Source organism: Panthera pardus, unplaced genomic scaffold, assembly GCF_024362965.1.
Source record: "Panthera pardus isolate Hobbes unplaced genomic scaffold, ASM2436296v1 HiC_scaffold_7, whole genome shotgun sequence".
Taxonomy (NCBI): Eukaryota; Metazoa; Chordata; class Mammalia; order Carnivora; family Felidae; genus Panthera; species Panthera pardus.
In genome coordinates this window covers 78091712-78104491 of record NW_026527002.1, presented here as the reverse complement: position 1 = coordinate 78104491, position 12780 = coordinate 78091712, and the positions used below count along the sequence as shown (strand labels likewise).

General features: G+C 51.7%; 1 protein-coding gene across 1 annotated transcript in view; it reads left to right on the top strand.

The window, feature by feature from the left end:
* Positions 1–12780, top strand: part of COL22A1 (collagen type XXII alpha 1 chain) — a 258748-nt gene that overhangs the window by 151265 nt on the left and 94703 nt on the right. Inside the window, exons 28-32 of the mRNA XM_019459762.2 lie at positions 1620–1664; positions 2861–2923; positions 3342–3395; positions 6728–6769; positions 9462–9494. Coding sequence (XP_019315307.2) covers positions 1620–1664; positions 2861–2923; positions 3342–3395; positions 6728–6769; positions 9462–9494 — 237 coding nt within the window. The remainder of the gene's footprint in view (positions 1–1619; positions 1665–2860; positions 2924–3341; positions 3396–6727; positions 6770–9461; positions 9495–12780) is intronic.

Genomic DNA, 12780 nt, shown 5'->3' with positions numbered 1-12780 from the left:
ACTTTCTACAACGTCCTGGGTAGCCTCAGAGAGGATCTGGCCTGGGGTCTTGTTAACTTCATTTTGACAAAATGCCAACCGAAGATTAAAATCTTCCGAGGAGATTACGGATAAGTGGTGGACGGCGGGCTCATGCGTCTGTCAGGGGACGGCCCTGGCTTGCAGGATCGACCTTTCGGGTTCACGTCAAGAATTCAAGATGCTGCCCAGTCCTCCGTCCATTGTGCCTTTGACTTCGAGCTCACGGCACGGATTCAGGAAGCGCTTCCAAAGCCCTTGAAGACGTCTTGTAAGCAAACCCAGACCCTCAGTGCCTTCCTCGGCATGTGAGAAGCAATTCCCACAGCGAGGATGTTGCCGTCCTGGTAGATTTAAAGTGAATGTTTGAGTGGCAGGTATTTGCACAATCTCGGGCAGCGCGGTTCTCGCTGATGGTGCCTGTAAACACCGGGAAGTCGGGGGATGGGAGCGTGGGGAGAGTTTCTCTGTGCCGACTCCAGTGTGAGTTCCCCTGCTGGCACCAGACCTTCCGCATCAGGTATTGCTGTGTTGTTTAATGCTGAACAGTGTTTTGGGTTACTTTTTTCTTTTTCTTACCTTCTTCTCTGAGACGAGGGGATGGTGGAGGTCTTCCCTACCAACTGAGTCTGGCGTAGCTGCAGGGGAGACCATGATGGGCACGGAAATCCACTCATTCATTCATTCATGTGCCCATTCACTTATCAGAAAACCATGTTTCCTTATGGAAATCTACGCCGATAGTATAATGGGTGTCAGAAATTGTCCAGAGTGGTTCTCAAGACGCATTGTTGGTTAGAAATTACAGTCCCTCCCCACCAGCACACACACGCACAGATTTGAGTCAGTGATTTATAGGGAAACACAGCATCTGGATGCGTTGGGATCAGGGAAGAGTTCCCTCTGGGCCTGTGGCTCCTTCTTCAACCCACCGCAAAATGCTAATTAGGAACCTAATGGCTGAGGACTAAACGTCATCCCATCTGCTGGAACCAGTGTGTAACTGTTTGGGGGGCTGCTTTCTGGTTTACCAGAATTTCACCCAAGACTTGGTTTTATTGTAACCGAGCATGGGAGCTAGCAAAGAAAGCTCTGACCCACCTCCAACCCTGGGGCTGCCTGTCTGAACGGCAACCACAAGACAGTGGTGAGCATGGACGTGTTCATCAACGGCTTCTCCCTCATCGCTGGACCCAGCGTGGGGCCTGGGCTCCCCTACAGTTAGCACAGCTCAGAGCTGGACGGACCTATGAGTCCCTGATTTTGGCCCCTCATTGTTCTGAATTGTACGCTTTTCGATTCAGGATGAATGGGTTCACCTGCGTAAACTCTGTCGGGACGATCCAAGATTCTAGCAGGGGTTCTCTCTGGGGGAAGTGAAAGACGTTATGAGGGAGTGTGGAAGGCCTCCCTCCGGAGAGGCCGGGTGCTTGGGTTTCCACAGCCTGCATGGCTGCATAGAGCACGGGCCGTAACCCTGCTATGCGCGTGCCTGAGAATCCAGAGATGCTGCTGTGAATGTGTGGGGCCAGCGGGGGAATGACCACCATCTCTGCAAATGTCTGTGGGACGTGACGGCGTGTCTGTTATTCTGTCTCCAGGGTGAAGTTGGGGAGCAGGGCCTGGCAGGCCGACCTGGAGACAAGGTCTGTTTTTTCTTTCTTTTCTTTCTTTTCTTTCTTTCTTTCTTTCTTTCTCTTTCTTCCTTCCTCCTTCCTTCATTCCTTCCTTCCTTCCCTTCCTTCCCTTCCTTCCTTTCTTTCTCTTTCTTTTTTTCTTCCTTCCTTCTTTCCTTCCTTCCTTTCCTTTCCTTCTCTTTCCTTCCCTTCCTCCTTCCTTCCTTTCTTTCTTTCTTCCTTCCTTCTTTCCTTCCTTCCTACCTCTCCTTCCCTTCCTCCTTTCTTCCTTCCTTCCTTCCTTTCTTTTTTTTCTTCCTTCCTTCTTTCCTTCATTCCTTCCTTCCTTCCCTTCCCTTCCCTTCCCTTCCTTTCTTCCCTTCCTTTTCTTTCTTTCTTTCTTTCTTTCTTTCTTTCTTCTTCCTTCCTTTCTTTTTTTCACTTTCTTCCTTTTCTTCCCTTCCTTCCCTTCCTCCCTTTTCTTTCTTTCTTTCTTTCTTTCTTTCTTTCTTTCTTTTTCCTTCTCTTTCTTCCTTTTCTTCCCTTCCTTCCCTTCCTTTTTTCTTTCTTTCTTTCATTCTTTCTTTCTTTCATTCTTTCTTTCTATTTCCTTCTCTTTCTTGTTTTTCTTCTCTTTCTTCCCTTCTTTCTTTCTCATTCATTCATTCATTCATTCCATTCTTCAGTCAATGCATTCTCTCATTGTGATGCCCTAGGCTTGTATCAGTTCCCTCTGGGGGCTCACTTCCTTCATCTCACGCATTCATTTATTTACCCAATGATTATCAGCATGTCCTATGCATCCATCACTGTGTTGGGCTCGCAGCCATCAACCAAGAGCAATGACCAGGTGCAGTGAGTGGTGATATGCAGGTGTGCGTGGGAGGGCAGGAGGGAGGCCCCTCACTCACACTTGGGGAATGTCGGGAAAGATGACAAGGAGGTGTCATTGTGTCAGAGTCCTAAAGGACAAGGAGGAGGAGGAAACACCCAGACAGGTGTAATGGGTTCCTGGTGATGAAATGGGCTGAAATGAGAAAAAGCTTGGAGACACCCCAGCAAGCAGATTCTCTAGAACCACTCTGCTTTCCGTGTCGTCCCCACTGAGCCACAGTCTTTGGGGACAGGAGAGCAGCGAGGGGAGAGCACCATCTCGTGCATGGCCTGGCGCACAGGGGAGCCTCAATGAGCATTGAGTGAACAGAGGTGCCATGTTTTTTCCACAGGGAGAGGCAGGTGTCCCTGGTGCTCCAGGATTTCCAGGCGTGCGGGGACAGAAAGGAGAGCAGGTAAGTGACGAACCTCTCCTGTGCCCCTGCAAAGCCGCCCCCTCTGGAGTTTAGTCCCTGGAGCAGTGGGTGGTCTTGGCTGGGGCTTGGGGGTGTTTCCCCAGGTTTATGGAAGAGAGAAGGTAGGGGACCAAGCTTCTCTGGTGTGTCACCTGTGGCAAAGGGACAGGGACTGAGAGATCTATCTGCAAAGGGTGGACCATCTTCAGATGGAATTGATGGGAACAGGGCGGGACGTCATGACAGGTGCCTCGCCCCTAATGACAGCCAGCCGCCCAAGTTGGGCCTCACCTTGGCGTTTACTGCTAAGGCAAGAGCAGGTCAAGAAAAAAGGGATTTTGCCCAAGGTCCGCTTGCTCTTATGGGGAAAAGGCAGGTGCTGAGATCTGGTGTTTCCCAATTTCATCTTTCACCACAGGGCGAGAAAGGGGAGCTGGGCCTCCCAGGCCTGAAAGGTGACCCAGGCAAAAAGGTAGGAGCTGCTGCTGGCCGCCTGGTCCTCAGTGACCCGAGTCGCCCAGCCTTCCTCGTGAGCATGTGTGTGGTGCCTGCCGTGTGGTGGAGAGGGCGCGTCTCCGAGACAAAGCGGTGTCTGGCTTGCAACCTGGTGGTGCCTTGTCTGACCTCTCTGTGCCTCGGCATGCTGGCTGGACACACTCCGCTAACCCTTCCTTGGAGGGGAGGGCTGCTGGGAAGCGTGACTCCTGTCCTGTGTGTGAAGTGAGGTGCCGTGGACTCGATCGGGACAACCCGACGGGGGTTGTGTTACCAACAGCTGCCCAGATGAGGAAGCTGAGGCACTGCAAAGTGGCCACATCGCTCTCCCAGGGGTGCGCGAACAGAGCATGTTGCTGTCAATCCCCAAGCCCCGGCAGCCGGTCGGATCAGCGTCCTGGCTCCTTGCAGGGCAGAGCCTCTGGACGGCCTGGCCCGTGGGCGCCTGAGCGACACCCACGGGGGCTTGTGTCCCCCCTTCTCCCGCACAGTGGTCCCCCCCGCCGTGTCCCCTCTGTTTCCTGTTCTCAGTCCGCCTGTCCTTTCTTGGCTACCAGAGGGTCCTCCCACCCGCTTCCCTCTTGGGCTGGAGGCTGAGAGCTGTACTCTAAACAGAACTGCCGTCTAGAAATGGGCAGGGCGTCGTGCTGTCAGTTTTTCCAGAATCGCAGTTTTCATTTGCGAAACTCATTTCCAGGATGCAAAGGACTCAGTGAGACCATAAAGCTCCTTTTATTGCTTTCGCAGAACAGTCAGGCCCGTGGCAGAATCACATTCACGCGTCCAGAAATTCCGGCCTCTCTTTTTCTCCAGAGAAATAGGTGGTGATGATAATTCTGGTCGAAAATCCAAAACAAGACATTAAAGCAACACTGTCCCCATCCGACTGTTTCTTGCACGTCACTGCCTCTGCTTGCCAGTCCGTTCCTGGCCACCATCCACGACGTGCGTTTAAACCCCATGGCATCTGGAAAGTGGGTACAATCATCTCCTTTCTCAGCAAGGGCTGCCGAGGGCTTCACGTTTTCCTGCAGGAGCTGGGATCGGAAAACACCCGTCTAGTTAACTCTGGCGCTCAGGTCTTTCTGCAGCCACGAAGAGGGGCCACGGGGGTCTTCCCTGGCCACCTGCTGTTCCTTCTTCCTCATCTTCTCCCCCCCAGCACTGGGGAGGGGCTGGCTGTACCCAAAAGGCAGTCTTTAGGTCCTCTGGGTTGGAGACACATTTCTCCTCCAGTCCTCTCCTCAATAATACACACCCACACATTCCCTAGTGTCGACATAAAACGAACAAACTATTTTTTAAAATTTTAAAGAGGAAAACAGTTTTATTCAAGCCCAAGTTAGGACAGTGGCCTGGACACATGATCTTCACCAAGAAGAGAGTGCTCTAGGGGACAGGCGTGCTGCAGGGTTATAGATGACTTTACAAAAAGGGTTACAAGTTGTCATGACAAAGGACGTTCCAGGGAGTTACAGACTTTCTCTTGTGGTTTTAGTATGTGCAAAGCTGTATGACTTTAATCTTACCGGAACCAGGGGGGTTTATTGTTTTTCCTACCTTTATGTTTGGAATGCTTTTTTCTGGTTATTGTTATTTTTTAACAAAGCAGATGTATAATATGTGCTGGGGCAGAAATAGAGCCCATGCTCTGAAGGTATTCTGAGTCATTTTCATGTTGGTAAATGTTAAAGTGTAGCTTCCCTGGGAGCCCGGGGCCACACAAATGAAACATTGAAAATTTCCTTTATCACTGGGAAACACTCAACTTCTGATTATTTGGACTTTTTCATGTGGGGTACACTGGGTTAAATGAGATTGCTTCTGGAGCATCAGGAAGTCAGTGTCAGGAAAATAACTGGGTCAAATCATGTAATGCAAATAGCACCAAGAAAATGTTTTTCTTTAAAAACAAAACAACTTCTGGAACTTCAGCGAAGGCAATGCTACTTGGGTTCTGAGCTTAAAACCAGGCTCAGCCATGTGCTGGGTATGACTTCAAGCAGGTGCATGAATGTTATGTGTCATTATCCTTATTTATGAATGAAATGGGCATACCAAAGTGTCTGCATTATAGGCGTTTCTATGGAGATTAAATGAGTTAAGGGGTGCCTGGGTGGCTCAGTCGTTAAGCGTCTGACTTCGGCTCAGGTCATGATCTCATGGCTCGTGAGTTCGAGCCCCACATCAGGCTCTGTGCTGACAGCTCAGAGCCTGGAGCCTGCTTCAGATTCTGTGTCTCCCTCTCTCTGCCCCTCCCCAGCTTGTTCTCTCTCTCTCTCTCTCTGTCTCAAAACATAAATAAACATTAAAAAAAACTTTTTTAAAAGTTAAAACATGTATAAACATAACCCGGTAACTGGAGTTAAATACCGTATAACCATGGAAATAAGACAGAAACAACGTAACTATGTTTACCGTATTATTATTGTTTGCTAAGAGTGGCCTTGTCCCTGTCTAAGCCAGCTTTATTCATTCCTGTGTTCACTAACCACACATGGAAAGCCTGCCACAGTCCTGACCCTGGGCCACTCGGAACACGTGTGGGCACAGACATCCAAGTCCAGGCATCATGTGACACACGTGGCGTGACAGGCTTTGGGGACCGTGTGCTGTCTGTAGTCCCTCCTGCATGGTGCTGCCCAGTGCCCCTCTCCCCTCAGGTCAAATGTGTGGATTTCCTCCCTACGGGGCCCCTGTAGAAGATGATCTCAGTCAGCCTCCATATGATATGAGCTGAATGTAGTATTATCAGTATATCGCAAAGAGGTAAATAAGCCCAAAGAGGTAAAATGATGTGTAAAGTGGTAGATTGAGGTTTAAAGCTCTGGAGGCTTAACTCCCAGACCTGTGTTGTTTACAGGGATGTAAATGTGTCCCCTCAGCCCCCTGCGAAGAGCCCATCCCCTCCACACGGGCTGGGACAGGGCCCGTGGAGTCTGTAGGCGGCACATGTCTTTGTGCCCAAGGGCGCACAGTGGGGATGTTTGCTGTCTCGTGGGTTGTGGTGGCAGGAAGCAGCCTGAGTGTCATCAGCAAGAAGATGGACAGTGGATCACTTTATCTCCGCATTCACACTGGAATAGCATCGAGTGATAGCAGTGATCGTCAGCTGCCCAGAGTGGCCTGGATAATTCTCAAAACATAAGGTTTTCGTATGTCTGAAATAGTCTCTAATTTGGAGTCTGTCTTTCATGGTAGATACCGCGTGTGTGATTCTGTTGCCTGGGGAAAGGTGTCCCAGGATAAGCAGAGTTCGCTTGAGGATAAATGGTCATTTCTTTTTTTTTTTTTTTTTTTCTCATCCAGGGTGAAGTTGGTCCTGCCGGCCCCCCTGGGTTGCCTGGAATGGTAGGTTACACTGCTTCTCATCCTCTCCTTCTTTGAATCCCTAAGGCAGCCCCCCTCCCCCACTCCTCACTTAGTTATAGACATCTTTTTAATAGAGATTGCCTGTTCCTAGGTCTTGCGATCCAGAAATACATAAGCATCTCTAAGAACCACTTTGCACTTACTGATTTATTGCTTTTGTGCAGCAAGCACGGTTACTACTTAGCAGAACACTGGTTAGACACAGAATATATACCCACCTGTTACATACGGGGAAGTTGAGGTCCAGAGACAAGCAGGGGGAGACTTTGTCCAGAGTAAGACTGCACATGGATATATAACCATGACTCATGATTCCACCCCATGCAGGAATGAGGGCAAGCATCGTGATTGGTGTTGAGTAAGAGCATGGGCTTTGGAGCCAGGAAATAGTGGGCTTGAGTTCCTGAGTCCCTTATGTGCCATCAACCAGCACTGATCTTAGGTATATTGTTTAACTTCAAAGACCTCACCTTCTCGTCTGTTACAAAAAACTACTATACCCAGCTATAGTACATTTCTAGTGAAAACTAACTGAATTAATACAGGGTATGTAGTATAGTTTCTGGTACCTAATAAACACTAAATTAAAAATAACTGCCATATGAATATGGGAGCATATTTTGGGTTGGTTTTTTTTTTCCATCTTAATGTTTCTTCCCAGCCTTAGTAGTTTGTGCTTTGATCAGTTGATTTTGGGGAAGTTGAACATGGCTTCAGGGTTGGCCAATTGCTCGATTCCCAAAGTAGGGAACTGTCTAAGTATGGAGGCCAGGAGATGAGAGCCTGAACACCCGGAAATCCCATCTGCAGGATGACAGAAAATCATAGTCTGTGTCGTTTGGGTTTGTTAAATCATTACTCCCCTGTTCAGTCTCCCCCCACATGCATGCCTGTCGGAATGAGACTCAGCCATTCCGTAAGGGTGTTAGAAGAATCTCAGAATTATATTTAGAGCCGCAAATGGTCATATAAAACTCTTGTGTGATACTGGAAACATCTGATGTTGGCAGGCATGCAGGGAAATGAGCACTATTGTGTCGTGTGAGGGCAGACTGGTAACACTTGCTTGAGGAGTTACTCAGTATTAACGTATCGTAAAGTGTGTGCTTGTAGCTTAGAAATGCCATTTCCAGGCATCTGTCCCAGAGAAGTGTTTGCACTGTGTGCATTTGAAAAAACGTGTACAGGGACATACATTGTAGTTTTACTTATAATGAAGTATTATAGGCAACTTAACGTGGCAGAAAATGAAGTAAACCATAGGATATCCATATCCTGGAGTCCTAGTTTATAAAAATACACACACACATGCATGTGCACACACGCGCACACACACGACGTATGTGGCCTTGGGAAGATACTGGCACGCAACAGAGATGTGGTGGAAAACCCAGCATGGGCTCACGGCCCAGCCGGTGGGGCCACTTCCTGAGGCGCACTCACTGGCTGTGGGAGTTCCGTGAAGCAGTTTGCCTGTCTGCCTCCCAGTTTCTTATCCACACTGCAGGGAGAACGGATGACTGATCTCTCCATTACTGTAGGGAATATTTGGCTTTACACGTATATACAAGGACCAATAACCACAGTCCTTTGCTGTTGATATTTGTAGAATTCATGTGCAAAGTCGCGCATTTTTATACATTCGTAATTGTGTAAAAGTACTTAGAAAAACTTGCTACACTGGGAAACGGTGGTTTCTTCTGGAGAAGAGACGGGTATTTGGGGACATAGAGGCTAAGGTTAGGAAACTTGCTTTTATCCTTCTATTTTGAATTCATTGTGTTTTCAGACTAGAATCTGTGATGTTCTTTTGCCCACTCACTTATTTTTCTGAGCACCTGCTGTGAGCCAGGCACTGGTGGTGTTTGGACCCCACAGAGCTTCAGCCTGGTGGGTGAGACAGACTCTAGTCCCCTGGTGGCCCTGAAACACGTATATCACAAATTATAGGAAATGCCAGCAGGGGAAAGAACAGGGTGCAGTTAGGGAGAGTAACAAGGGGACCTAATTTATATTTGGTGGAGGGGAAAGGGGGTCTTGGAAGACGAGACGTTGAAAACAGCCCCAAGGATGGGCTGTGGTCAACCGGATAAAGGGAGGATGGGAGTGTGTTCCCAAAGGACAGCAGGTGCAAATGCCCTGTGGCTGGAGAAGCCATGGCATCTGTGAAGCGCTAATGGCAGCATGGACATGGGGTGGGGCTGGAGGGCCACGTGGCTCTATGTGCCCGGATAAGGAGTGGCCAGAGGGCGCCTCCCCTGGTTTCTTCTCACACACGTCATGCCCAGGGGATGCTGCTGGTGACAGACTCTGGGGGTCGGGGCGATGTCCCAGGGTCCGATTACTCACAAGGATTCTGCATCTCAGCCCAGGGCACCCTGAACAGAGAAGGTTTCATCCCCACTTTACTGATGTGGGAATGGAAGCTGACAGATGGTCACAAAGTTTTAAGTGGTGGTGTGACTCCGGGTCCCCCATCTAACCACAGTGCTTTTCTGCCCTGCCTTGATCACCCCTCGGGGACTTGAAAGAAATATGTGATTGTACCCGTCAACACAAATCATCACTAAAGGAAATGCTGGGGCTGCGTTCTCCCACGCGGTCAAGTCTCTTAGAGGCAGGTGGTTAAAAGCAAGTCACATCTTTCTCATTTCTGTGCTTTCCTTTTCAGACGCCCCTGTTCACGCCGCACCCCAGGATGCCAGTAAGTAGCAGCGGCCCCTGGGGGCTGCAGGTGCCCTTTGGCCAGACCTGCGCTGCCTGCCTGCTCTGGCTCCTGACTTAGCCCCTCCACACGGGTCTGCAGGGCGGCTCACTTCCAGATTTGTCCAGACAGCTGGGCGGTGGTGGGGGGGGGGGCAGGGCCAGCCCTCTCCTGGGGTAAGGTTGGGTCTCCGCTGCCCAGAGAGCCGGTGGTCGGGAGGAGAGCAGGTCAGGTGATGGTGGACTGAGGAATCCCAGGGAGCATTGCCGAGGACGTCGGCCTGAACGGGTCCCAGAGACTGAAGCACACTGGGGGGACCCGGGTCTAAGAGAGGCCGTTCGGAGGGAGGACAGTGGAGCCCCAGCCAGCTGCAGGGTGTGGCTGGTGCACGGAGCTCTTGTGGCTTCTCCCAGACACTAAAACACTCAGCAAGGAGGCTCATCATCGTGGCAGCCGCGGGGAAGCCTTTCCCTCCTCTGTCCATGGAAGGCTCTCGAGAAAATAAGCTTTTCCAGGATGACCTCCGCTCTCGGCAGCACTGCAGCCCGAGGCGTGCACCTGCTTGTCCCCTTTGCTCTCAGGACGGGGTCCTCCTGTGGCTGCTCCAGGCCGCGCGGCCGCTGAGAGCCCGCACACATCCGCATTTCAGTGGTTGCTTTGTGGGAGCGCTCGGTGTTGAGCGTATATGACTTAGAAAGCTGCAGCATATCCTGTATATGTGGGGAAAGATAGGAGCTGGGGCAGTGAGCCAAGGAGCGGAAGGGGCGGAGCTTGAGCGCATCCCGCGTGGCAGGTGCCGGGCTGCCAGTGCTGACACTGTCCCTGAGGGAGCTGCACATGTGCCCCATTTCACAGATGACGACTTGTGGGTCAGAGGAGCTATGCAGGTTGCAAAGCACCTGCCTGGGAGATAGGCCGTGAGATGGGTTGTGGGCTGCAAGGACCTGCCTGGCCACAGCAGCTGTCCCCACCTGCCGAGGAGATTCAGGGCTTGCCCAGGTGGTGGCCGCCCACATCACAGCACCCCAGTGTCTGCCTCTCCCAGGACCACCTCTCCTGGTCTCCGTCCTCTGGGTCTCTCTCCCTCAGACCCACCCTGAGCCCCTCCAGCTGGAGACAAGCCTGCAGAGGCGGCCCCTCCTTAAAGGAATCACTCCCTTAAAGTTGATTTCCAAGGTATTCCAGTTGGAAGGCTCATGAGGGAGAGTCTGGGCCTGCCAGGCCTCCCCTTTGGACCCCAATTGCGACACTTCCTGTAGGGTCTGAGCCTTTCGGAGATCAGGAAGCCACCTCAGGTGCAAAGTGAAGAAATTGTGTCTATGGGGGAAAAAAAAACGGTTCATTGTGGATTATTGCATGAGTCTCTCTGGGACCAGCCTCGTCGCCATGGTAACTGTACTTGTGTTGATGGTTTTGAAAAGTGATGTTTGACGTCTCCTTGCTCTCCTGAGGCATGCTCCCTTTGAGTCCCTGCACATGGCGCAGGGTGGCAAAGTCCCAGGCATAATTAAGCAAGGGAATAGAGAAGGCTGGGAGGAAAAACCCACCTCCCTCTGTCTGGGGATGGAGAAGGCTGCTGGGGCTGGCTGGGGGTGGCACCCGGGGAGGCTGGGATGCCGCGTGCAGGTCTGCGGAGGGGACCCGGTCCTTCACTGGAGGAAGGAGGGACAGGCAGCCTCGGGCTTGGGGATATTGCAGCTAAGAACTCAAGAGGGTCTTTGTAAGGGGTGGGCAGGGGGCGCTGGCAGGTGGTGAAGAAGCAGCCAGCTAGGAAGGGTCTGGGGCGGCCTGACTCCACCCCATCAGCCTGCAAAGGAATCTGCAGGATGCCAGCCCAGTTGCAGGATGACACTGAGCCCAAAGAGGGTGTTGACGTGGTTGACGGACTCAACCGGTAGGGGGGGCAGCCTGGAGGAGAAAGGAGCCACTCACACCCGTGCGTTCAACGGCTGTGGATGAGTACCCACTGTGTGCTCCTGGAGTGAAGGCTCTGCTTCCTGACTGATCCCCAGGCTGGGGCTGAAAATGGCTTGAGCACCTTGCCTGTGAGTCCCCAGGGGTCCCTCCTCTGGCCTGACGACCGCCATCTACAGTCCCTTCCTCCAGCTTCTTCCTACTGCATCACCTGAAAGAACCCCATTAGCCCTTTTGTCTTTGTGGGTTGTATTGCCAGTGACTGGAGGACCAAAGAGTCTCGAAAGTCCCCACAGCAGGGAGGAAAGTGTGCTGGCAGGAAAGTATTGCTGTCCCTGGTGAGCAGAGCTGGAGTGTATGATGAGCTGGTTTGCTCCAGAGGAACCAGTGAGGTCACACCTGTGTGGGTGCCATGGAGCACTTTGCAAAAGCCAGCTCATTGAATCTTGGCCACAGCTCCCCAAGGTAGACCATGCAGATTCCATGCCACACAGAAAGCAGAGAGAGAGAGAAAACCAGCCAGGACTGTGCAGATGCTAACTGGGCGATCCACCAGTCGCTTGGGCGAGGAGAGCAGGTGGGAACCCCAGGCAAGGTCTCCGGAGTCTGCCTGTACCCGGGGAGAGAAAGCAGCCTGTCTTCCAGCTTCTCCTGCACCTGAAGGTTTAGGACTAGCCCACCCCAGGCTCCCTAACTCACACATTAGAATTTGCCTTCTAGATGCTTCCAGGGACCTCCCCAGACTTCCTGGTCTCTGGAGCCTTTGCTTTCAAATTCCCTGCCTATGCGGGCCTTCTTTATACCTTCCAGGAAGTACTCATCCCAGTCTCTCCTGCGGCCTTCCTGCAGATGGGGACCTGGGGTCTCCCTAGGCAGCCCGTGGGACTCAGGGACAGCACTGGGTCCTGCTCCTTTAGAAGGAGCCGTGCACGGCCCTTCTGATGCACAGGCTTCCATCATTACCCTGCTGTCTCTAGAGAGCTCCACAGACCCCCCCACACACACACACTCTCCCCTCTGGGGCTCATCCCTGCTGCCCCTTCTCTGTGCCTTCTCCGTGCCTCACACTGTGTGAAATGGAGAACTTGCCTGTTCATTTTGTAGATATGGTCACAGAGGACCCTATGACTAAATACTCTGCCCGGGGTTATAGAGCCAGCACAGTGGAGAACCAGTTCTAAGCCAGTTCCTATGGAGCTGAGGCTGTTTTCACCACGGTCCACCGTCTCCATCCATCTCCCATCCTGGCCCTTCAGCCCTGAAAGGTGGAGGCCTGAGTGCTTTCCAGGGCCGCCCTTGATGGAGACTCCTGTCTGCCCACCTTCTCACGGTCACTGGCAGGGAACAGGGTGAGGCTGTCTTGTCCCTCCAT